Source organism: Homalodisca vitripennis, chromosome 3 (genome assembly GCF_021130785.1).
Source record: "Homalodisca vitripennis isolate AUS2020 chromosome 3, UT_GWSS_2.1, whole genome shotgun sequence".
NCBI lineage: Eukaryota > Metazoa > Arthropoda > Insecta > Hemiptera > Cicadellidae > Homalodisca > Homalodisca vitripennis.
In genome coordinates, this window is record NC_060209.1 from 67580381 (window position 1) to 67606530 (window position 26150).

The 26150-nt window shown below is 32.2% G+C and overlaps 1 protein-coding gene across 1 annotated transcript in view; it reads right to left on the minus strand.

Moving 5' to 3' along the window:
- Window positions 1-26150, minus strand: part of LOC124357018 (multidrug resistance-associated protein 1-like) — an 80187-nt gene that overhangs the window by 34011 nt on the left and 20026 nt on the right. Inside the window, exons 7-14 of the mRNA XM_046808389.1 lie at window positions 25585-25761; window positions 22282-22449; window positions 19214-19394; window positions 18078-18180; window positions 16575-16662; window positions 14519-14738; window positions 10578-10798; window positions 9318-9407 (exon numbers count right to left, since the gene is read on the minus strand). Of these exons, the coding sequence (XP_046664345.1) occupies window positions 9318-9407; window positions 10578-10798; window positions 14519-14738; window positions 16575-16662; window positions 18078-18180; window positions 19214-19394; window positions 22282-22449; window positions 25585-25761 (1248 nt within the window). The remainder of the gene's footprint in view (window positions 1-9317; window positions 9408-10577; window positions 10799-14518; window positions 14739-16574; window positions 16663-18077; window positions 18181-19213; window positions 19395-22281; window positions 22450-25584; window positions 25762-26150) is intronic.

Below are 26150 nucleotides of genomic sequence, written 5' to 3' on the forward strand. Positions count from 1 at the left end.
TGCTCACCTGTGAAATTATCCAACCTCATCTTTCTGACCATTGTGCACTACTTTTAAATTATAATATGCAACACCTAACCTCATCTTCTGAACCTTTTCAAAATATTCACTGTACATTTGATACACATAGGCTTTTGAGCAAACCTTGTCTAGATAGACTTAAGCATAGGTTAAGATCTGTAACCTGGGATAGCATTTTTTTAACAGTAACTAATGTTGAGTTAGCTTTTCAAACTTTTCTGCAAGTTTTATCTGATTGTTTAAATGAATCATGCCCTCTAACAAAGAAAAGTCTTGTCAACCATAGTAGGCCTAGATATAAGTCAAAAAGCTTAAAGTTGAACTGGTACACTCCTCTGCTAAGGGAAATAAGGCTATTGCTAGACTTAAGTCATGAAAAAGGAAGGACTGATCCTCAGTGCATGGCAATTCATGGTAGGCTTAAGAAAATGTATAGGCAGGAAATTATTTTGGCTAAAAAAAGAGCAAATGAAAAGTTTATTTTTGAGTCACACAATAAATGTAAAGCTGCATGGAAAGTTATAAACGCTGAAACAGGTCTTGTGCCTAACAAAGCCAAAGAAAAAATCCCAATAACAGCTGATGATTTTAATAGCTTTTTTATTAATGTTGTTAATGTGTTAAAAAATAACTGTGATATTTTAGATGTAGCAAGTTCTGTTGATATGTTGAAATCGTCAGGTATTAAACCCCCTGGCTTATCTAGTTTTAAGTGGACAGTTGTAAATAGTAGAGATGTATATAGTTCTGTGTATAGGTTAAGTAATTCCAGATCAGAAGATGTCTATGGACTTTCTAACTTTGTATTAAAGGAAATATTAGATGCTATAATCTATCCTTTAACACAGCTGATAAACTGGGTGCTTACTGATGGAATATATCCACAGTGCCTTAAAATAACAATAACAGTACCTATACATAAGAAGGGTGACAAAATGAATTTAAACAATTACCGGCCTATTGCCCTAGTACCCGTTATATCAAAGTTAATAGAGACTATTGTGAAAAACCAATTGGAATATTACTTTGAGTACAATAATTTGATTTCTTCATCTCAGTATGGGTTTAGGAAAAATCTTTCAACTGTTAAAGCTGTAGAAAATATCGTATCTTATGTATTGAATAGCTTTGAAAATAAGGAAGAAACAGCTGCTGTGTTATTGGATTTAAGTAAGGCATTTGACGTTGTACCTCATGATGAACTCATTCAAAAATTGAAATATTATGGTCTGGAGAACAATGCTTTGTCTTTGATTATGTCTTATTTGAGCAATAGACTTCAGCTTGTCAAAGTAGGTGACCAGAGATCAGGACTTAAGAGGGTGGCAAGCGGGGTTCCCCAGGGCTCAGTCTTGGGCCCCTTCTTGTTTACTGTCTTCATTAATGATCTCCCTAAATTTGTCCCTGGTAAGGTTGTCTTGTATGCTGATGATACTACTCTGTTATCATCAGACAGAGACTCAAAATTAAATGATGTCGTTATGGGCTATATGAGGGAAAGGTCCTATCTCTGGTTCTCTGCTAATAAATTAACTGTGAATAATAACAAGACCGAGGAAATTGTCTTTAGTTTACGTAATTCTGTAAATAAGTCTGTAAAACTACTTGGTATCAATTTAGACTCAAAGCTTAGCTGGGGAATCCATACAAACCATTTATGTATTAGATTGGCAAGAGTAATATTTCTACTAAAAAAACTAAAATTGTATACAAGTCTTAATCTTGTCATTAGCGCATATTACGCTTTCTTTAATGTACACCTTCTGTATGGGGTTTTACTGTGGGGCAACTCTAGTGGAGCCAAGACTGTGTTTAAGTGGCAAAAGAAAGCCATACGCTGCATAGTAGGAATTAGCGACAATGAGTCCTGTAGGCCATTTTTTGAAGAACTGGGTATACTTACGCTTCCATGTATATATATATTACACAGTTTAGTTTTTGTTAAGGAAAATCTCGACTCTTTCAATCTTAGAAGCTTTAACCATGAACACAACACTAGAATTAAAAATACAATTGATGTGCAATATGCTAGGTTAAGTAAAACTCAACAGAACTATGCAATAACCGGAGCTAGGCTATTCAATAAGTTACCATTAAGTGCTAGATCAATTTCTGCTGGTAGGTTTAAGAATGTTGTTGCAGAGTGGCTCAAGAGAAAAACATTTTATTCTGTAGATGAGATTTTTTATGCTAATTTTAGTGACTTACAATTTTAAAATTTTAAACAATTTTAAACTTTTAACATAGATATAGATTGTATTTATTTTAGGCTCTGTAGGCCTACTTAGTGATATTTTTAATATCATATTTGACTTTGTCAATACAATTTTGTAATTGTTGGACGACAATAAAATGATTCTGATTCTGATTCAGACACTACCTTCTTAGTGCAATGATAGTTACTACTCAAGACTACACCTACACCATTGTGCATGGATCTCATCTTCATGTGATAAAATCATTGTTAAAACTGACATACCATAAAGTGTAGTCAACTGCCTACTTAACCTCATTTTCTCATGTATATTCAATCTAATCATAGATATATATAAAATTTATTAATAGCAATAAAAGTAAGCCTCTAGTCTGCCACCCCTTTGAACCTGTGGCCTGTAGGCTGAGAATTGTTATATGTCATTAATTATAAAGAGAGGGTTGCTAGGCACTACTATCCACCCATCACTGTGATCAACATTGGTCTACTGTGATAACTATACTGTATTTGCCAGAGGAATTTTAGACTCTTATAAAAGGGCAAGCTACTTTTAGGGGCCACATTTGCCATTTCTTTAGGTAGCATAGTAACTCTGCCAAAGTGGATGAACCTTTTGCAAGAGGCAGCTTTGCATGAGTCAAAGAGGTAACTGCTGTCTCTGGCCCCTCACACAGGCTGCTTATGTTGATGGCAGTTGGGCCACAATGTTCTCTGAGGATAGCTGTCAGGGACCTTAGGTCCGCATTGCTGAGAGAGAGTACTTGTTTGGTCCTTTTGTGCAAGTACCTCATGAACAGTTTTGCTTGTAAGTTGCCTGATGTATTTTTCAGATCTTGTTCTTGTTATTATCTTCCTACTGTCAGATATCCATCATTAGGTGGCTTTTAGATACACCAAGAAGAGGTCCTGTATGGCGTAGACTTCTCTTTGGAAGACTGTAGCTTGTGTTTCTAGTGATTTTGCAACCTCACATAAGGTCCTGTAACATCCATTCCAGCTTTTCCGTTAACTATAGATGCATCCTTGTACCAAGTAAGCAATCCAGGCTTTGTTTTGAGTGTACTTGCACCTTACTCTTGGCGTTCTGGCAAAATTAATGTGTATGTATGCTCAAAATTACAGCAAATGGGCATGATGTCTGTAAATTAAATAGACGTTACATCCCACGTTACCTTTTTCAGGATAAGCATGTAACCCTTCAGGTCCTCTGGAACAAATTTGTGTATCGGACTTAGCTTTATGGCAATTGCTTCTTTCGTCACATGAAGGTGAAATGATAGCAGATCTAGCATTGCCTCAAAGGCTGCAGTTGGGCAGGTGTGAATTGTGCCGTTTATATTCAGACATGCCTTTGTACTTTAAAAGTAAAAGTAAAGAAGTAAAGAATGTCTTATTTTACCAGGCGAAGTTAGGGCTAAGAAGCCCTCTCCAACACTTAACCTGGGGACCAACGGCTTAAAGGTCACTTTTACTTTAGTAAGTGTAGTCAGTGCTGTATTTTCATTTGTTTTGGGCCAAAGCAACGGACTTACTGGTAAATCTACCACTGGAATTAGCTCTCTAATATACTAAAGAAAATAAAAACGACTTCTTTCCAACACTGAAAGAAACATGATGCTGTTGTTCTCCTAATACAAGGTATTAATATTTGGGTAGTTTATCAATTTTGTATATTTTGAACTCATTGACATAAGACTTTTCCCATGAACATTATGCATAAAACTTCACTATTATGTAGCTTAGGTAACCCCTCATAGAGGGACATTGCAAGAAGAGTTGTTTGAAAAACCTCAAAGGAAACGTGGGCAACAACTAACATCCAAGTTATCCGATTCACACCATGTCAAAACATTGCTTACACAATTAAATTCATGAAATAAGAGGGCTATCCAGAAAGTAACAGACAGTTTTGAATGGCGCGGAAGTGGGTGGGGCTACAGACGCTATCTTGGTGTCAAAACATTCTGTTGTTCAGTACGCATTGAGCTGTAGTCCCACACGGTCTGTATCTCCTTTACTTTTCTCACTGTGATTAATTAAAATAAATGCTGCAAATGAAAATCCCGCCACTTGTGAAGTGCGTTCAGTGATAAGGTTTTTGTTGGCAAAAACCGTAAACCAATTGAAATCTATCGCTAACTGTGTGAAGTTTATAGAAATAGAATAATGAGTGAAAGCAGAGTAAAGCAATGATGTACTGAGTTTAAAAGTGGCTGAACCAGTGTTCATGACGATAGTTGTAGCAGTCGGCCCAGTCTAGTGACTGAAGATTTGATGTTGAAAATCAATGAAAAGTTTGTCAAAATTGCAATTTCATAATGACTGAACTCTCAGAACATTTTCCACAAATTTCACGAAGTTTACTTAATGAAATTGTTGTAGGGAAGTCTGGATACCATAAAATTTTGTGCCAGGTGGGTTCCAAAAATCCTTATGGAAGATCACAAAAAGACTTGCTGCATTGTTAACTTACCTTGATGAATACAACAAACGTGGTAATGAACTTCTTGATCATATCGTTACTGGTGATGAAACATGGATGAAGCATGTCAATTTTTAAACAAAAATGCAGTCTATGAAATGATGGCACACACATTCTTCAAAAAAACCAAGAAAATGTTTCCATACTCTGTCAGTAAGAAAGATTATGGCAACTGTTTTTTGGGATGCTAAGGGAGTGATTCTGGTTCTCTTTGGACTCTGGAATTTCTTTGAACGAGGATGAACAGTCAACACAGAGAGGTAGAGTAGAGTGGGGCAAAAGTTCGTGGCGGGTAAAAGTTCGCGCTGGGGTAATTTTAGTGTTGTGAGAGTTGCAGTTGGCCAACTTGCTCATCAGTGTAATGGTCTCAAAGTAGTAGCTGCGTCAACGTAGTTTCGTACTTCCAGATACCTTGATAATACAACTATGAGGTAAGTTACAAATTAATACTTTCTGATGTAATATTTCGAGTTTTTGCAAACAGTTAATTAGACTGATAACATTTACTTTTCAATTAAAACCGCATATAATCTGAAAGCACAGTGAACAACGTGTACAGTGATGCTATTGACAGTTCTCAATTTCTCCGCTAGATTGTAGCACTAAGCAAATAATGTAATTGCAGGATGTGGGGCAAAGATTCGCACTGCGAACATTTGCCCCACCACCGTGATATAGTTACTTGTTTAAAAAGAACACTAATAGGTCTAATATTCTTAAGGGAATAAAATATTTCTTTATTCCCAAAGCAACTAATTATTTTAATTTGTTGAAAATATATTATGTTTAATTATTTTTAGGCTCCAATACTAAAAATTTCAATTTTTTCCCCAGAAATTACAAGAGAAAAACTGATCGGAAAACAATAACTGAAGGAATGCTACAAATAGCACGACAGAAGTTAGAAGCTGGTATCTCTATAAGGCAGATAGGCAGATAAAGGCATAAAGATCTGCAGATAAAGGCAGAGAAATCAAAATTGAGGGGCTAAAAGCTGATGGGTTCGACGGAGAGCGTGTATACGAGTTCCAGGGCTGTTACTTCCACGGGTGCCCTAAATGTTTTCCTTTTAAAAGGGAAGAGCCCCAAATAATGTTGTAGTTGTGGCAAACGGACAATTCCAGTATGGAACAAAAGACCAAGGAATATGTTAAATTCCTCCAAAGTCAGATCTTTCCATTGACATATTCGTGACTAACCGTAGTTGCTTGTGAGTAGTTTATCAATAACCACCACGTTTAATAGATTTTTACTAGTGACTCAATAATCGGTATTAATTTTAAAAATTGTAAAACTCTCCTATATGATTGAAAATAAGAGGAGGCTACTTTACAGTCCATAAGTTAAGATACAGGTCAATGATAGCGAGGGAGTTTGGAGTATCGGATACAGCTTTACGGAAACGTCTGAAACAGGTAGTCATTTTGTTAATAATTTTGATTATATTAATTAGATCTACATGCGATATCTCACTAATTTACTAACTACAATTACAATTTATTTACTAATTTACAAAAAATGTTCAGGCCGAGATAAAACTAGATACCGAATACAGCCAAATGACACAAGCTTTTTTTTTTTAGGGCTTTGGAGTAAGTAAGCTGGGGCGCTTCGTGTCAGTCTTCAATGAGGAACAAGAAAAAGAATTGGCGGAGCACTGTAAGAAGTTAGACACATGTTTTTACGGACTCACCTTCAAAGACCTTCTTCGATTGGCATATGAATATGCTGACACCAACGGGATACCACATCCCTTCAACAAGGAAACCAAACAGGCAGGTAAAGATTGGGGTTTGAGTTTTTTAAAAGGTCACAAGTTGAGCCTTCGCACACCAACAAAGACCAGTATAGCTAGAATCATGGGCTTCAACAAGCCTCAAGTGGATCTTTTTTTTCAAACCTTGAAAACCTCTTGATGAACTACAAATTTCCTGCTTCCCGTATTTTCAATATGGACGAAACAGGAATGAGTACAGTACCCAACAAAACACCCAAAGTTGTTTCCATTCAAGGAAAAAAAGGTGTCGGCAAAGTTTCGTCTGCAGAAAGAGGTCAGTTAACCACTGTCATATGCTCAATGAGTGCTAGTGGAAATTACATACCCCCTGCAATAATCTTTGCCAGAAAAAGGGCCAAACAAGAGCTCATGAATCGAGCTCCTTCTGATTCAATTATGATGTGTTCCGATTCTGGGTACAGTAATTCCGATCTGTTTACCGTTTGGTTGAAACACTTCCAGAATCATGTTGCATCAAATGAAACAAATCCAGCTCTATTAGTCCTGGATAATCATGGATCGCATATCAGTATTGAAAGTATTGAATTTTGTAGGCAGCACAGTATCCATCTTCTCTCTCTACCACCACATAGTAGCCATAGGATGCAACCTCTTGACAGGAGCTTCTTTAAGTCTTTGAAAGATTTTTTTCCCAATCTTGTGACAGATGGCTGTTGAATCATCCAGGTAGAGTAATTACCCAGTTCCAGGTCGCAGAGATCTTTGCTGAGGCATATGAAAAGAGTGCTACTATGGGAAAAGCGTTAACTGGTTTTAAGGTTTGCGGCATTTTTCCTTTCAATAAAGATATTTTTTCTGAGGAAGACTTCCTCCCAAGTAGTGTTACAGATCAGCCAGTGGAGGAAAATAACCCAAGCCAAGCGTGTGCAGATGAGTCTGGTGCTCCCGATGAAGTCCTGGAAGAGGATGTTGTTGATAATTTCTGCTCAGTTAATGCTGACCATCAGGTCCTCGCAGAAAATGATGTAAGGAACTTTGCTAGAAGTGATAAAAATCTTATTAACCCTAAGATAGCTGAGCAAGAAACTTCTAGCAACACACAGTCAACACCGATCAAGAAAACTACACCCAAAACCAGTCAAAAAAATCAAAATCGTTGGGTGTCCCCACAAATGATAACACCTTTACCGAAGCGTACAGGCGTCCAGAAGAGAAAAAGTAAAAAAATGAAATCTGAAATATTTACAAGTTCACCCTTTAAAAATAAGCTTCTAGAAGCCACAGAGATAAAAAAAGGAGGCGTTGAAAGAAAAAGTTAGAAAAAAATTGTTGAAAGAAGAAAAGGGGAAACCCCGTGCTAAAGTCCCAACTAAGAAGCCCATTTCGTTAAATGTAGACCTAGAGCAGCCTTCAACCTCATCACAAAAAATTAAGTGCCCAGCTTGTGACGAAGAATACATAGATCCTCCGACTGAAGACTGGGTTCAGTGCTTTTCATGTGGATCATGGTGGCATGAGGACTGTTCAAGCTACGAAGGTGTAGGCCAATATATTTGTGACCACTGCTAACTTTTAAAGAGGTTGTGATACAGTTTTTGTAATCAGGTTGTAACTTTGTATCCAAAATAATATCTACCTAATAATATATACCTTTGTATTTTCTTAATATGTATAGACTAATAATATGTGTTGATTTATTACTAAGACAACAAATTCAGATTAATTATTATTAGTAAGTAATGTAAAAGTAATTAAGTGTAAGTTCCACTATAGTTAGTATAAAATAGTTTAATTTTTTTAAATTTAAGTATTAATTTTGTTTTTTAAACTTCTCCATTTTGTATTTGAACCTAAAATTAACTTTGAGTTTGTAATCAATACACAAATTTTCAAAATAAAAAATGCGTACTTTTGCCCCACCTAAAGCGGACTTTTGCCCCACTAGCGGGGCAAAAGTTCGCATTTTAACTTTTTTTTAGATTTTCATTTTTTAGCAGGTTTTTATTAGAATATTTTTATAAAAACATGTCATCCAATAGTTAACATCTTAACCTTACTGTATGCAAAATTTTGTTTTTTTTTTTTAATAATTTTACTCGTCACAGGCTGCCGTCAAACTTTAAGTGCAAGCTTTTGCCCCACTCTACTCTACTGTGAAACATTGTAGAAGCTATGGCGAGCGATATAAAACAAGCATAGGGGAAAATTGAGCTCAAAAATCTTATTCTTCAATAACAATGCATGTCCCCATACAGCAAATCGTACATGACAAGTCTTGGATAATTTTAATTGGAAAGTGTTTGATAATCCACCTTGTAGCCCAGATCTGACACCAAGCGACTACCAGCTCTTTCTAGTGATGAAGACCTGGCTCACAACATAGTGCTTCTATAGTGACAATGAACTTCACACTGGCGTTAATCAGTGGTTAAGATCTCAGGCGGCAGATTTCTACAAAGCTGGAATCATAAATTTGGTTTAACATGACTAAAGCTCTCAACAGCAAGCCCATTTCAGTTATTTAATCGTGTAAGCAATGTTCAGCACACTGTAAACAAGAAAACTTAGATGTTAGTTATGACACCTTCTGCATAAGCTTAGGAACTAAAATATGGGTAATGGTGCTTTATTTAAAACCTTTTACTGTCTTATGTATAAAGACGTAAACAAATGAAACTTTGACACCAAAAAATTTAGCAGACTCCTCATGGGACATTCATTTGAGTAGGTGAAAGAGTAACTGGTGACACAAACCTGTAGCGTTCTGTCATACTATAAACCATTAAAAATGATCAAGCCATCCCACAAAATTTGTAACACCTAATAAACCTCTAAATTGCATATAAAATGTGTTAACTGACCTGCACTAAATAGTAAAGAAGCCCGACAGGAGCAATGACGTAAGCAAAGCTTGGGGTAGACCAGGTTATAATTACCAGAGCCCCTAAAACCTGTAGCCAAACCAATTTGTAAATTACATTTAACTACATAATCATTCAAATTACTTACAAACACTTCTAAGCTAAGATAAAAAAAAATAACAAACAAACAAAATAATCCAAGAAAAGGGTTGAATATTGTTATATATATGTTGCTATAATATTGGCAATAATATTACTCATTACCAGTTCAATCAACATAAAATCAGTTAAAAATTCACAAATTATAATTAGTATAAAGAGTTACTTTTACTTATTAACAGTAGAAATGTTTTACATAGATTAGATTACTTCAAAAAATAAAATATAAAATTGCTTCCATTTTTTTCTAAATAATCGCCTTACTTGTGTAAAAAATGCAATAACATTGATTGATAAATAGAATAAATTCAGACATTTTCAGAGTACTAAAACTTTACTATTGCAACACTTTAAGAGATAAGTATAGTTTACAAATAATATTTGTAGAGTAAGTTTAGAAACAATGAATGTTATTTAAATTGAATCAAAGATGAATAGTTCATTAATACATTCTCTCTAATGGGAAAAAAATCATTTATAATCATTATAGTTAATACTACTTGTTTGTATTATTGTTATTTCTTATTGAACTAAAAAATGTTATTTTTAATTGGAAATTTAACATATTTTACTATTTGTTAATATTTTTCTGTAAAAACTCCTAATTCCTTCAATGGTTTCAATATATTATTCAGGTTGAAAGAAAAATAATCTAACTGTTTAGCACTTATTAAAGACACAGACACCCTCAAAAATAATTGTAGCAACAATTAAATTTTCAAAAAGATAAAAAATTGAATCACAGCAATTTTTAAGAAGTGGAATGAAAAGTTGCTCAATGATTAAAAAAAAACATTCAGATTAGCACCTACAGGTATTTTACCTCCACTAATCTTGTGAACATACCACAATACCATAATACAGAGAATACCAAACTGTGCCATGGATAAGCTAATACTTTTATTGAAAGCTAAACTGAAAATAGCTTAAGTTTTGCTCTATAAAAGAAAAGTTAAACCAAATACTGTTCCCACAATGAAAAATATCATTGAGAACTTTATGTAACCAGCAAAGCTTTAAAACATCTTTTTTAGTACTACTTTGAAAAATATTGTAAGAAAAATATCATTCAAAACTTAACTAAATTAAAATTTTACTTACACTCAGCCAACCAAATATTGTATAGGTGACTAAAACTGGAATGGCATTGTCAACAAAATCTATATCTTTTCCAAAGCGATTAATCAGTCTTCCAATCGGTGTAGTGTCAAAGAAGCTCATAGGAGATCGAAGAATATTAGACAACATTGATAGGTGGAGATGACGAGATGCCAGGATGGAACAATATGCCATACTAAACGCCCTGCTTACCGTTGAAAACACTGTAAAAGTGTATCTTCACTTAATGCTTAGTTGCCAGCTACCAATACTTCTAAAATTGTATTAATAGACACATACTATTCATTTTCTTTGTTAAACTGAAGGTGAAATATACCAGATATTTGAATCTCCTTATCAACGGTTATATTCATAGTGTGAAGTATGACTTGTAATACTGCACACGCAGTAAAGAGTGTTCAGTGTATATTCAATACAATTCTTTATTCACAAAATTTGTACAATTTTACAAAAAATATACAATTAATGTGTTTTGTCAAGTAACATAATGGAGTAAAGTATAAACAATGCAAGGAAAAGCAAGAACGAGATATCTTAACTTTCTAAGCAAAAATTGAAAGGAACTTTACAAGTCAAAAATGAAACTCGAGGAACTACTTAAGAGAATAAAACACTGAACTTTTTAGGAGATTCCTCAGTGATTTCTTAAACCCAGAAAAGGAGGTTTCTGCTCTTGTTCATTCTGATAACTTATTGAACAGCCGAATACTAAAGTAAAACAAACCCTTCTCAAACTTTGCCATTCTGTGCTGTGGAAAGCATACTTTAGTTTTATTTCTTGTATTAAAATCATGGAAATCGTCATCAACATTTTTATAAGTAAGAATGAGAACTTTGTGTGTGTGTGTGTGTGTGTGTGTGTGTGTGTGTGTGTGTGTATATATATACACACACACCCGGCGGAGCAAGTATTTTTTGCGATTCAATGTTTATTGATATTAAATAAAGCAATTGCCATTTATACAAATTTAATGTAAATAAAAGTCATTTGACAGGTACTTGGTCTTCCGATCATATTTTAGTTTGGTTATTTTAACGCATATGTGACAGATACGGCCAAATACAAAATAATTGAATCGTAAAAAGTGAGGGCTCTGTGGTGTAATGGTAGCACATTCACCCGGCAAGTGAGAGATCCAGGTTTGAGTCCCGGCGGAGCAAGTACTTTACCACTCACAGACGATGAATGCTTGTCATGAGTACTATCCAGAGATACACTCTGTTGTCTTCCAGACAGGAATGACCTAAACCAGCTCAGTGCTATACCTCTGACACCATACTGATACAGCTTATTTAGCAAACATTCATGACACACATAGTCGAATGCCCTAGACAAATCGCAGAAAATGCTGATAGTTTTCGGCGCTCCATCCAGGGCCTGTAGAACATTATCTGTGATTTGATACAGGGCTGATGGTGTACTATTTCCTTTTGGGAAGCCATGTTGATTTATTGACATTATTTTATTGGTCACTAGATGAGACGTCAACCAGAATAAGAAAACCTTTTCATACACTTTTGAATAAACTGAAACCAAAGCTATGGGACGATAATTTAATGTCTTCCTGCAAACCTTTCTTATGTAATGGTTTAATTATTGCATACTTTAGTTTGTCCAGGGAAATCCCATATTCCATTAACAGGGTGAGAGGAACACCAAATTCCAAGGCACAGAATTTCACGATTTTGGGAGGTAAACCATCCCGACCAAAAGATAATTTATTACTTTTGATATCTCGTCCTCAGTTGCCGGAGCCAAAAACACAGATGAAACTACAGGAGGTCGAAATTGACGAGTTTTTCTATATGCCTCATCCACACTGGCTTTGGGAGCTGGAGCCGAAGGTTCTGTTAAAAAGAAGCCGTTAAAATGCTCCGTCAGGAAATTTTTGTCTGTTACATGTTTTTCTGCAACCTTTAGGGAGGTTATATAATTTTTTCTCTAAATTTCTGCCGGTTTCTTTGCGCACGATATTCCATGTAATTTTGATTTGGTTGTTCGATCTTTGTATATCTTTATCGTAGCAAGTCTTTTTATCTAGTTTTATTAATTTCTGTAGAATTTTTTTGTATATATTATAATGTGCTCTAAAGTTTGGATTCTTTGAATTTTTTAATAGTAAACTCAGCTCCATTTTTCTGTTTAAAGACACTTTCAGTAGAGTAGACTTTTTCTTTTGGTGTTTTTTTCTGATTTCAAGTAAAGTTTGGAAAAGATTCCTCAAACAAAAGAATTACTGTGTCCAAAAAGTTTTGAAAATTTGAATTGACGCCTGAATCAGGAAAAATGATTTTATGCCCTATTTTAGAAAGGCATTGTTTGAATTGAATTGTGTTATTGTTAGTAAAGCGCCTGGCTAGAACAGCCATTGGCTTTTCTTGAACTTCAGAGTTTATAGAAAGTCAAGTTATCTGAGCATTATGATATGAAAGACCAAGTTCAATTACTTGGGCTGTGGTTTGCCGGTCATTTGCAATGTAATGTAATAGTAACAATAATGTAATCAATAGTGATTTTTGATTCAGGACTGATTCTAGTAGCCGTTTCAATACGAGAAAAGAGACCTTAAGACCAAACAAATAAAATAGTTCCCTTTTCTCTGTGGTGTCTGAAATATCATTTATGGTTAGATCCTGCAAATAATGTTATCTTTATATAATAGCTAGGGTAGTTTTGACAGACAACATGTACACTACTGCATAGTGTATGATGTGACTCATAATACTACAAACTATGACACTCATTAGGTAGTTAACAGTGTATATGAGAGTTAGTGATGTATTGTCATACTTTAAGTCCACTAATGCCATTTCCTTATAGTATACAGTTTTTATATTTATTAATTGATTTTGTTATGTAAATGTCAATGAACACTTGCTATAGCAGAATTTGAAAACATATTGCAAAACAATATTCTTTTATTGAAGAGAGTACCATTGTAATTGACCTTATATTATAAACGATGAAACAATGACAATTAATGTAAGAAGTTGTTCTAAAGTTATGTTATTTTCTGTACTGTACTTAAAAGAGAAATAAATAATTGTACAGTTGTCAGTTGACATGTTCCCTGCTGAATAAATATGTGTTTCAGCAGAGAATGTTGGATGTTCAGATTTTATTTGTGTTTTACTTTTGCTTAGAATTACTTAAATTAATGTACTTTTATACATTTTAAGAATATTTTTATAATAGTAATAAAACTCTAATTTGTGATATTTGCATATATCTTCACTGATATCGCAGTATGTGGATAATGCCAATTAGCGTTAAATGAGCTTTATACTTAAAATAAAAGGCACAAAGTAAACGTATAATGTAAAAATTTCAAAATTAGTAGAAACTTGTTGACATAAATTGAGCAAAAAAAATTTTGAATAATTTAATAGTGTTTTAAGCTTGGTATTTTGACCATTCCCTTGTGAAATAGAGGAGATAAACACTTTTGAATTCAGATAATGTTATATCTTTCCAGTGACTCATGTAGGAATTACGCTGGCAGCACCAAAAGACATAAACACTTCTTTAACATTAGTAATAGTGTCATATACAGGGTGATTTCAATAAAAATGTGCACATTTTTCAGGGTTGATAGAGGATGTGAATACAGAAAAATGCCAAATTGTGTCTGCCACACCCACCATGACAATGTCAAACTCTAATTGGTGTTTTCAGCAATGAACATGTTAAGAGATATTTGTATTGAATATTACAATTTTTTATGGACTGACTATTTTACTTTATATAAACACCTTAGTAGATAATTTTGATATTTATTTACATAATGATTACCAACCCATTTCATAGCATCAAAATAAATGTAACAAAACTTTTAAAAAAATCTGTTATATAATTTAAAATGCTATGGTATATTAACTTAAGTGATATATTAAGGAAATGTGTACTGATTGCTGAAACTCACTGTTGCTGAAACCAAGTAAAGCGTATATTTCCAGGTAGAAGTTACGTTTTTCTAAGACCTGAACCCCATCCACGACAGCTGTCTCATCACTGGTCCAAATCGAAAGCCAGGCGTTAATAGCGACGCACAGTGCTTGCGACAAAGTTTGTAAGCCCACTGAGAATAGAAACAGCAATCGTCCTGAAGATTTTAAATAGTGCATGTAAACCTTCCATTTTACCTGCGGATTAGGATCATTAAGTAGTTAGTGATTATCTCTTGAAATGTTTTAAAAGTTTAAACCTTTTAGTGAAAAGCAAAGTTTACAACATTTTTCCTGGAAGAGCCAAGATTTCACATACATCGCTATACAACAGGTCTGGCTAAAGTTTATCGTTTTCATAGAACTATTTCAACTACATAAAACCTACTATTTTACAACATATATTATTATAACAATTTTCCTTTTTTTATTCTTAGATACATTATCTCAAACTGAAGTTTATATTATTAAACTTTTACTCTTAAAAAAAGTAGGGCTCTTTGTTTTAATTTTTGAATTTGACTTATGATACACTAGAAAAAAAAATTGGTACAACATTATTCATTTCCTTTGTTTAAAGTTATATAGAAAACACTATATTTTCAGAATTTAAATCAGTGATCCACTATGACTTGTGTGCAGTAGTGCACCCAGAAATCTCTGTGTAGTGTCCGAAACATTGGGAGTAGAGGGTATGGAAAGCCCTCCGTATTAGTAGGGGGCCTAGGTCCTCCCCCAATACATTTTTTAAATATTAGGTCCTAAAATGGTTATTTTATAGTACTTCTGAACTAATAAAAGGAGGGTAGTTCTTAGGTAATAGTGTATAAAGTTTACAGTAAAAGCACTCTACCACCAATCACCAGGATTGATAATAAATAAAATCTGCAACAAATATAGTTTATATGAAATGTATTGAACTAAAATAAAATTTAATCATAATTAGCAAAATAGTTAACTCTAAATAAAAAATCAAGGCCAAAGCAAAATCTTTATGTCTACTCTCAGATCAAGAAGTATAGATGTCCGTGCTTAAAAGATTACCACAAACTAAAATAATGAAGCTACAATAGTGGAAGTTTTATTTAAATTTAAGTTTTTGATTCATTAGTTTCAACTTACATAACTGTTTACTAACAATAACTTACAATTTTTATGACAATAAGAACTATAAATACCAAGTTTTGGTGCTTTTAAACCAAACTGAAATTTTTAAAATTATAACCTGTGATGAGATTATGACCAAATGTTTATGCAAGATGGATACAAGTGTACTGTAATTGAATAGGTCATTTTAGAATGTCATAATAGCATGAAAATACAGTTGTTATTAAATTACTATCTTAACTTTTATCCTTGGTTAGGAATTTAAAGGACAGTATATGAGTTTTGACTCAAATGACAAAGATTTAAACTAAATTCTCAAACATAAACAGTGTTTACCAGCTTTAAGTCAAAAATTTGTCATTAGTTAGATACCTTTTCTTGAAAATCTAGTATGTAACTGTAGCTATTGTTTTACAAAATTTAAAGTATTTTTATTTGCAATAAATTTACAATCAATCTCAAGTAGGTCTCTAATGTCAACAGAATATAAACTAATTTCGATATTTTGGAGTTTGTCTCCTCACACACGATACGCATTGACACTCAGAAAAAATCTAAACAATGTTTGCTATGGTACATACTGCAAATAGTGAAATATGATTTTAGTTTCTTATTTGGCTAAAAGATTAATGCACTTTCCAGCCACACCTGATGAGCTGAACAGGAAAACAGCAAGCGCTATTAAGAGTAACCCAACGAGTTGAGAGACAGGATATGGTCATAAGTCCCCAAGATTACACAGAGAACAGCTATGGCCTCCATGCGTCTGAGCTGACTATCATATAATCTCAAATATGAGTGCAAATGGTTAATTAATTTGCATAAATATGTAATTTCCAAATGATGACATTGATATATCATTTCACATCCTTTGGCCTTGTTACTTAAACAACATTAAGTTCTATATAAGTATTGATATGGACTTACACTGCCAGTTTCGATTTTCTCAGCTTGAATCAACTGGTCTGTGCAAGAGGTGATTGTCTTCTTGTCACCAGGAGTTAACTGTAATTGACTGAATACAAACAATTAATACCATATTACAGATTTTTTAAACTGATATGTTTTTATTTACATTCACTAACTGTATTTATTTTTAAAAGTGTAGTATTCACTTAAAGGATATTTTAAAATACTATATGTAAAGATACTGTTTTTTTTTAAGGCCAGAGAACAGTTATTTATGCATACAAACATCTGGAGTCATGTCACTGTGAAGACATAAAATAATCAACATTCACATTGAATCAACCCTTCCAACCACAGCTACATTATGTGTAGGAAACTCATTTGCTACGCCGTACTTTGAAATTGTGTCTAAAATATCTTAGTGCACTCAATTGTGCACCTAATGAGACAATGAGAACACCGCTTCACCTAGCTTACACTAGATTTGAACTTCTTCTCCACCGACTTTTTTTGTCGTCTATTCAGGATGACATGACTTTAGATTACAGAAGTCAAGAATGTGAGAGCATCAAACTTCATACGCTGCACTAAGCGGAAGGTGAACTGGAGCTAAACTCAACATTTATATTGATAATCAAGTGTCTAGTATGCACCAAAGATATACATATATACTATGCAATAAACTAAGTTTAAAATGTTATGTAACTTGTATATTATGTAACATTTAATTGCTAATAAAACATTTTGTATATATTCTCTTCTAAAAAAAATTATAAAACCAAATATTGGTAAATTCTTTATGAATTTTCATATGTCTTAGCATACTCCTTCAGACATTTATTGTATAAATATAGGATTATTAAACTAACTAGAAAATGTAAACAAGAAAAAATAACTGCAATTGAATAATAAACCATAAAAAATAATTCAAAAACTGATGTTTCATCAGAAATACCAAAGAGTAAAAATACACATTTTTTATAAAGGAAATTTGTATTGTAATATAAGTTGATAAACATTATTTTTCCCTTCCCAAATTAAGTATATTAATATTTTCATTGGTGTGTAATGCTACATTATTAATGCCTTTTAATTTATAATAATTTTCAATTTTGTCCTGATTGTGTTCCCTGGAATATACAGCGAAGGGGCTTGTCATCTACATGAACAGTAATGATAAACTGTCATTTTAATAAGAAGAGGGTTATAAGTTTGGGCTATATATAGTTTATTACACCAAAATTACAATTGAGATTATATATTAAGTTACTTGAATTTAAAGGCCAGTGACCCATGAGGCTGGGCAGAATAAACCTAAAAATGGAATTTGCCTTTCCTTTAAAAAAAATCAGCAATCAAATTAAATAATTAAAAATTAATTGAGAGAAACGTTTATATAATTAATTATTTTACATTCATAATGTAAATAACTATGTTATTTGAAATAAAAATTACTTTCATTACAACAATTATCTTTTATATAAAAATAGATGATCCAACTAATCTAAATCTGGAACTCACCTTACTGAGGAAATTGAAGATCTTCCAGAATTAGGCTTAATTTGTTGTATATTTTCTTTCAGCAGCGCTATTGTGGCATCATCATCCAACATTTCTTCAATTTCTTTTAACAAAAAAAATTTAATTCCTCCTTAATTATTATTGATGGGAAATATTCTTATGGATGTAAATAACACTGTTAATAACTCAAGGCTTTGCATGCAATTTCATTTTGAAAAACAGAGACACTATGACCATATTCTATTTAAATAACATTCCAAACAAACCTAAGATAAGTGATACTCACCAAAAGCTAATTCAATCTCTTTATTCATTTTAGATTTAATATTAAAGATGGGGTCTGAAGAACTGCTTTTTATAAGTAGCTCTGACATTTCTCAAATTTCTCTCTAATATTTTATGATATTTTATTGAATAGCTGCAAAAATTTCAGTAATAATTGAACTATTATTCTATTATTCTTGTCTTTCACAGGTGATTAAATCAAAAAAGAATAAAGAATAAAGAATTTTATTTTCTTAAATTTCAACAGTTAACAAAATGTACACTTTTATTTCAACATTTAATAATTCTCTTGTCAGGCTGACCATTATTTTATTACTTAACTTAGTAGTTTTGCTTGAAAACAGCCTTAACTATTACAATATACAGTATGTACATATTACAGTAGGTAAATATTGACACAAGAAGGAAATTTAAGAAAATCTAGGGCCTCTAAGGCAAGCCTGTTCAGAGGTTCCTTTACAGTACTTACAAATAAAAAACAATAGCACTCAGAAAAAATTATTTTTTAAAGAAAATTGACAAAGATGGTCTCAAAAAAACAAACATGTTGTGCCTTAGCAAAAAATTTATCCACAACACAAATTTACTATCTATTGATTAAGCCAAAAGGAAGTGTTTGAGACCACTGGGGCTCGGAGGGATTTTCAAAATAGGAATAGGCCTATATGTTAACCAGGGATCCTATTAATGTCCATGTACAACCGGTTTTTATTTTATTGAGTCACATACACTGAGACACCATTAGATTTGAATTTTATATAATAATATATATCTGTCTTAATATATCTAGTTAGTTGTACCTATTGAACGTTAAAGCTCTCACTGATCCATTGATGAGGACAGTAACCAACCTGATTCCAAGTCAGGGTCATCAATGGTGCTGATGTGTTGCACTATCAAGTCTGAGAATTCTCCTTTCTTGACCAATAGCTCTCTAAATGTTCCCATCTCAGTGATCTCTCCTGCTTTCAGTACCACAATAATATCCACTTGGTTCAGGAAAGAAACTCCGTGTGTTACCAGGATCCTAGTCTTTAGAAACATACAAGTTATACCACAACAACCTAGAAGTTTCGAGTTTGGCTATGATTGGTTAAAATCATTCAGTGAATTGATCACAAAAAGACTCTTCCGTAACTGAATGTCTTCTGTCACGCTTAAAATTTAAAGCTGTATGACTCTGACATCGTACAAATCAATTAAAGCACTAGTTCCATTTTCAATGTGCTATCTGCTACAAGTCACTTAATTATAGTTTGAAGATTAGGTGAATAATATTAAAGTCAAACCACCCATATGAATAATGAATAGTTTTGATATTTTTAAAGAAAATTTATAAACAGTGACTTGTAGAAGATATTTAATTTGTTTTTATTGTTACATTATTTACACATCTAACAAAGCTAGAAAAGATTGGTGACATTCTCAATGGTTTAATATCAAACAAAATTATCTCCAAAAAATGTCATATTATACGTGTACATAGTTAAATAATAAATATGAAAATATAAAGCACATATGATTATATCAACAAATAAATAAATATAAAACTAAAAATTAAACAACATAATAAAAAATAATCATTTAATGCCATGAATATTCAATAAGTACAAATAAAAGACAATAAACATATAATTTTAAAACTTATCATTTAGAATATTTAAAAAGTATGCTAATACATTACATTTTTTAACAATGAAGTTATAAATATAAATGAAAGGCAAAAACATGGAAAATTAAAACAGTTGCAAATAATGTTTTGGATAATTGAAATAAACTTTTTACTGATTTTAGTAGTCATAATTAATTTGTTTATTACATAAAGAATACAAATTTTTCTTTAGAATCATTAACCATTTAGGAGCGTAAACACAGGGTACTGTTAATATCCGTAAATCTTTAAATAAGGGTTTACAAGACTTTCTCATTGAAGGAAAAATCACTTATCTAATTTTTTATCTTAAAAATAGTTTTTGCTTCTGAGGTGATAACTCATAATTCAGTACCATATTGCATAACAAATATAAATAAACCAAAGCAAACCATTAATTAAGTTTTTTGATAAATTAAATTACATCGAATCACTATTTGGAAACATGCTATGTTTAGTCTTCTAGAAACTTTATTACTATAAATTATCCAATGTAATATTGATTTGATATCAATACTCAAATAATTAATAGACGTAACAAATTATATTGTATTTCCTTGAAAATAAAAATAAGTGCTTAATTCTGTAACTTTTTTAGTTTATTACGATTCAAACTGAAATGAACTATTTGTGTTTTAGTTTGATTTATTTTAAGCCCATCTGCTTGGAACCAATCTGATAATTGAGTCATAGTTTTTTTTAATACCAATTCAATATATTCACGGGTTGGTGATTTTAAAATAGCTGTTGCATCATTGGCATACAACAATAATGGAGGAGAACCATTACTAGGTAAACTAACGAAACTCCTGCCTTAATCTCTTTTCAGCTTGAAATATGTTTAATATTATACTTTACAAAAACTGTCTGCTGAAAGTGATTAGTTAAATAGGATCTTATCCAAGAAAGTGGCTCATGACCCATAAAATCGAAGCTTTTCCAACAGAATGCCATGCACCACACAATGAAATCACTAAGATAGATCACAAAACATGCCCATAGTGCCCCGTGACCCATGAAGACATTCAAAATCTGACTGATGAAATTGCATGAAAGAGTATTGTTATTTGGCCTGATATATTCAGAATTAGTAAAAATATCAATGTCTTCTAAATATTGTTATATTTGTAAATATGCAACCATTTAAAATATTTTTTAGAAAGATGGAAGCACTAATATAGGTCTATAATTATTATCTATACTTCCATGGTCACCTTTTTTGAATAAAGGTTTTATCTTAGCAAACTTTAAGTGGCCTGGAAAAGTACTTTAATTGAATGGTCTGCTAATAAGTAAGGCAAGAGGTTTAGATATATACAGATGTTTTGAGTCCACACTTCTTTTTAATATTGTAACCGGAATTTTATCCCAACCCATGGAAATTTTATTTTTAATGATTATTAGTATTATTAATCATATTATTTTTATTAGTAAGTGTGAAAAATGAAATGTTAGAATTCAGAAATCAGAAATTCTTTATTGATAATCTTTAAGATTACAAGTAGCGTCAATTAACAAAAAGTTTACATAGTTATAAAATATAAAAGTTCATGTTTGTCTCTGTCAAGTTGTCAGTCTCCATAAGTAAAATTCCTCCACTGTGTAGATGGTTCTTTGCAAGAGCCAGTTCTTTATTGCAGTCTTCATGTTAATGTGATTGTTTCCTATTTTCTTAATTTCTTCTGGCAGAGCATTAAAAAGTTTTTTCCCGGCATAGGTTGGTTTTTTCTCAAATACAGCTGTTCTGTGAAGAGGTAGTGGAAAGTCTTGACCATGTCTTGTGTTATGTTCATGAAGATTACTATTTCGAGGAAAGTCTTTTAATAAGCAGTACAATATCGTTTCCAGAATATATAGAGAAGTCACTGTCAGTATATTCAATTCTTTAAAAGTAGCTCTGCAGCTTTCTCTAGGTCCTAGCTTCCCCATTAACCGGATTGCTTTCTTCTGAATTTTGAGGACTTTCAGTGATTAGCCATGTTAATAATTATAATTGTAAAGCCGTACTTAAATATAACAATTTTGAAATGCTACTGTAATTAGTAAAATATTTGGACTTTGGAACCTTTACGTCACAGTGATACTTAGACTGAAATATACAAGCTTTATCACCCAAAATTTCATTTAGAAATGTAAGTACTAAAATATTTAGTTTACTTTTAACAAACGCAATATAGTATTCTAAAGTTACACTGTTGTAACTTATGTACTGTTGAAAATATAATTTTTAATATATACTTTTACCCTTAAGATAGCCAGCAATATTACCTTTCCTCTTAGCTCTCCTATTGGACCAATGACATTATTAAAGATATGTTTGCCAACATGAGCATCCACAGCACTAAGAGGATCATCCAGTAGGTAAATATCTGCATCACTGTACACAGCTCGAGCCAGGCTCACTCTCTGCTTCTGGCCTCCACTGAGGTTGATACCCTAGAGACATAACATAGTCATGAGAGTCCACAGCACTGAGAGAATCATCCAGCAGGTATATATCTGCATCACTGTACACAGCTCGAGCCAGGCTCACTTTCTGCTTCTGGCCCCCACTCAGACTGATTCAAGATTCAAGATTCAAGGTTTTTATTGTCGTTAGGCAATCCATAGAAATGCAATTGACAAAGTCATAGCTAATTATCTACAATGATCATAGCATATAAATCTTAAAAAATACATATTAGGCACATATTTTTCATGTAAGTCAATTGAATAAATATGACAGTCAATAAATAATCTAAACTAAGTACATAAATTATTTACTAAAGTTAATGTAAGGTTTAAAAGTTGAATCTACACACAGTTAAAAATATCATAAATAAATGAATAAATAATTTAAAATCTTAGGCTACTAATATCACAGTTCAAAAAATCATTCACTGAATAAAAAACATTTTGTTTAAACCACCTTTCTGTTATTTTTTTAAAACTTTGCAGGGGTACAGTCCATGCCTTTTCAGGTAATTTGTTAAAAAATTTAAGTTTCATTTTAATGTGACTTCTATTGGTTTTCTCTAATTTTATTTGAGGCAATTCTAAAAAATAATTTAATCTAGTTGGATATCTATGTACTTCCTGCCGTACTTTAAACAACTCAAGACTCTCTTTAACACTAATTAAACAGCAATATATATATAAATTATAAAGGGTCATTACTTCTAGTTCTTTAAAAATTTCTACACACGACGCCCTAGGTTGAACATTTTTTATTATCCTAAGGGCTTTTTTTTGCCATACAAAAACTTTTTCGGAATTACAAGAGTTACCCCATAGGGTTATGCCATAACGCAAATGAGATTGAAAAAATGCATAGTAGGCCATACCCTAGAGAAGCACCAAAGTTATGAAAGTCTACAGCACTGAGAGGATCATCCAGCAGGTAAATATCTGCTTCATTGTACACAACTCATGCAAGGCTCACTCTCTGCTCCTGGCCTCCAATTAGATTAATATTATACATACATAGCAAAGTATCCAAAGATTCCATACTGGTGAAAGAACAAGTAGACAAATGTCTGCATTCACTGTCCACAGACTAAAACTTCATTCAACTCAACACTTCAACTCGCTTCTCACCTCCTTTTTATCATGTTCAGTCCACGTGATGCCATAGTGAAGTCGTGCACTTAACGACACCACGGTGACGTTAAGTATGAGGATATTTTTAAGCCAACCAATTTTTTAATATTTAGTAATAAATTGTAGTTATTGCTATGTTAACTGTTTGTATGGTTATAATGAGAATATCAAATTGACCTTGGTTTCCTGAAATCGGTCTTTAAAGTACTGAATATGTTTTAATGTTTACAACGTGAGTGTCAGCTGATTTGTAGTCAGCTATTCTGATTATCTTACTCAATTCCTACAGTCTCTCACATATTTCTATTATTATTAGCTGACTTGGATTCCCACTGTTTTCTCACATGTTTCGTTATTAAATCAAAATAATTGTATAAATATTTGGTAATTATGTTGCGTGTCAACACCATTAATACCAATGATACCAAAATGTTGTAAAAAGCTTTACGCCTTTATGTAAAAAGTAATATTTCATAAAACTATGTTATTTTTGGCAATGTTATTACTATATATGAATGTATTTATTATATAAACAGTTTCAACAGAAATATTTAGTCAATATGATGCATTATCTTATAAAAAAAATCAAGTTTGTAAAAACTTTTAGTGTATCTAATATATTTTAAGAATAAATTATTATAAAAGGCAATAAAAAGTTCATCAAACTTAATGTGTCATACATATTTTTAGAGCAAAATAAAATGTTATACATTAATGTGATTGAAAGTAAAAGTTTAGTTCAAAATGCAAGGGTTTGGAAAAAACGTTATTGTAAAATTGTTATTCAGCTAATTTGTATACTCTCCTCATCATTTGAATGAGTATATGTAGTTTCCAAAATGTGATACATAAGCAATAATTAATTCTATTTTTAAGTAAACAAACAAGAAAGTTTCATAGAAAAAGATTTCTTAGGTTTATTATAACTATTTAAGATGTTTTTAATAATTTTTGATGAGTAACCATAACAATATAATTAATAAAATACACATTTTTGACGTACAAAAAAACAAATTAGGTATTGTAAAATAAAAAGCAAACTGCTGCCGCCATTAGCCACTGCTACCACATACACGCAAATACCGCTACAGTCTGCAGTTGTTAATAAAGATTTATGCAAATGGAATTATAGAAAGAACAGAACATACACACATACAAAGTAAAATAATAAAATAACGAAGAGATGATATGTGTGATTCATTGACAGAGGCTAGTGTGTGTCAATTATGAATGTAAATAAGGAAGTAATGACATGATCGGTGAAAATTAACATATTTTATGTATGAAAAACAACTGTATTCTAAGAAAAATTTGGTTTAATCCATAAATACACTATAAAGTCATAAAATATTAAGTAGTTATAGGTGGTATTTATAATTTTGAGTGGAAATTATATTTGAATATAAGTATTGAATGACATCATAATAGATCAAACGTTTTTATCCCACACCACATGGCACAATAAATGAATGGATTAGAACTAAATAAAACAATAATAAACTAAACTTTTAAAGTTTTATGTTTAGTTTAAGCAATGTTAACATGGTTTTGCAAAATAATATGAAATATGGACTTTATTTCATGAATCATGTATTGAACTCTAAAAACACAGTGTATTGCATTAACATTAGGTTGTATCACAACATAAATAACACTGCCAAAATTGTTTACATTTCAACAGCAGTTCTCAACTTAGGGACTAACTCCCCTGAGGAGGCTTAGAAGATTTTCAAGAGAGTCATCAGTGTATTAGAATAATAAAAAATGGAAGTGAAACACGGCAAATCTAAAATCTACCCCAAATTTAAAAATACAATTAAATCTTACTACTGTGTTGACCACATAAGGTGATGATAGTAGAGGGGAGGCATGACCAAATTTCGTGCATTAAGGGAGACACAAAGCCTGAAAGTTTGAGAACCCCTGCATTACAATACAATAAATAATACCTACTACAGTACTACTAAAATAATAGTAAGTAAAAGTCCACACCTTTTCTCCAATTTCAGTAAAATCTCCACTGGGCAGCATATCAAAATCTTGTGTAAGAGCGCAGGCTTCTACAGTATTAATGTATTTTTTGCTGTTGAAGCTACTGCCAAACAAAATGTTATCTCTCAATGTAGCATTTTGTATCCACGCTTGCTGAGGTACGTATGCTATTGTACCCTAAAACAAATAATTATTTAAAAAATGGCTATAAAATTTTAGGGTTATTGCTATAAATGTAAAGGTGTTCAAATTTATAAAGGGATTGAGGATTTAATTTCTGGAATATTTATTTAAATAGGCAATAATGCAGCACAAAAACAGTCTATAAAGATTAGTCATTTCTAAACCAGGGTTTCATTTTTAGTGACACTGAATTTGTTGAAATCTAGCAGTTACTCTTCATGTACATAATTATATGATGTAACATAATTCAAGATCGCTAACTTGACTAGGTAATTAATGATGAAATGGATTATCAATAACAGAGCACCAACCACAATCTCTGATTTTTAGTGAGCCTCCCACTCACTCCTGCACCGGATCCCTCACCATAACATTTGACTCAG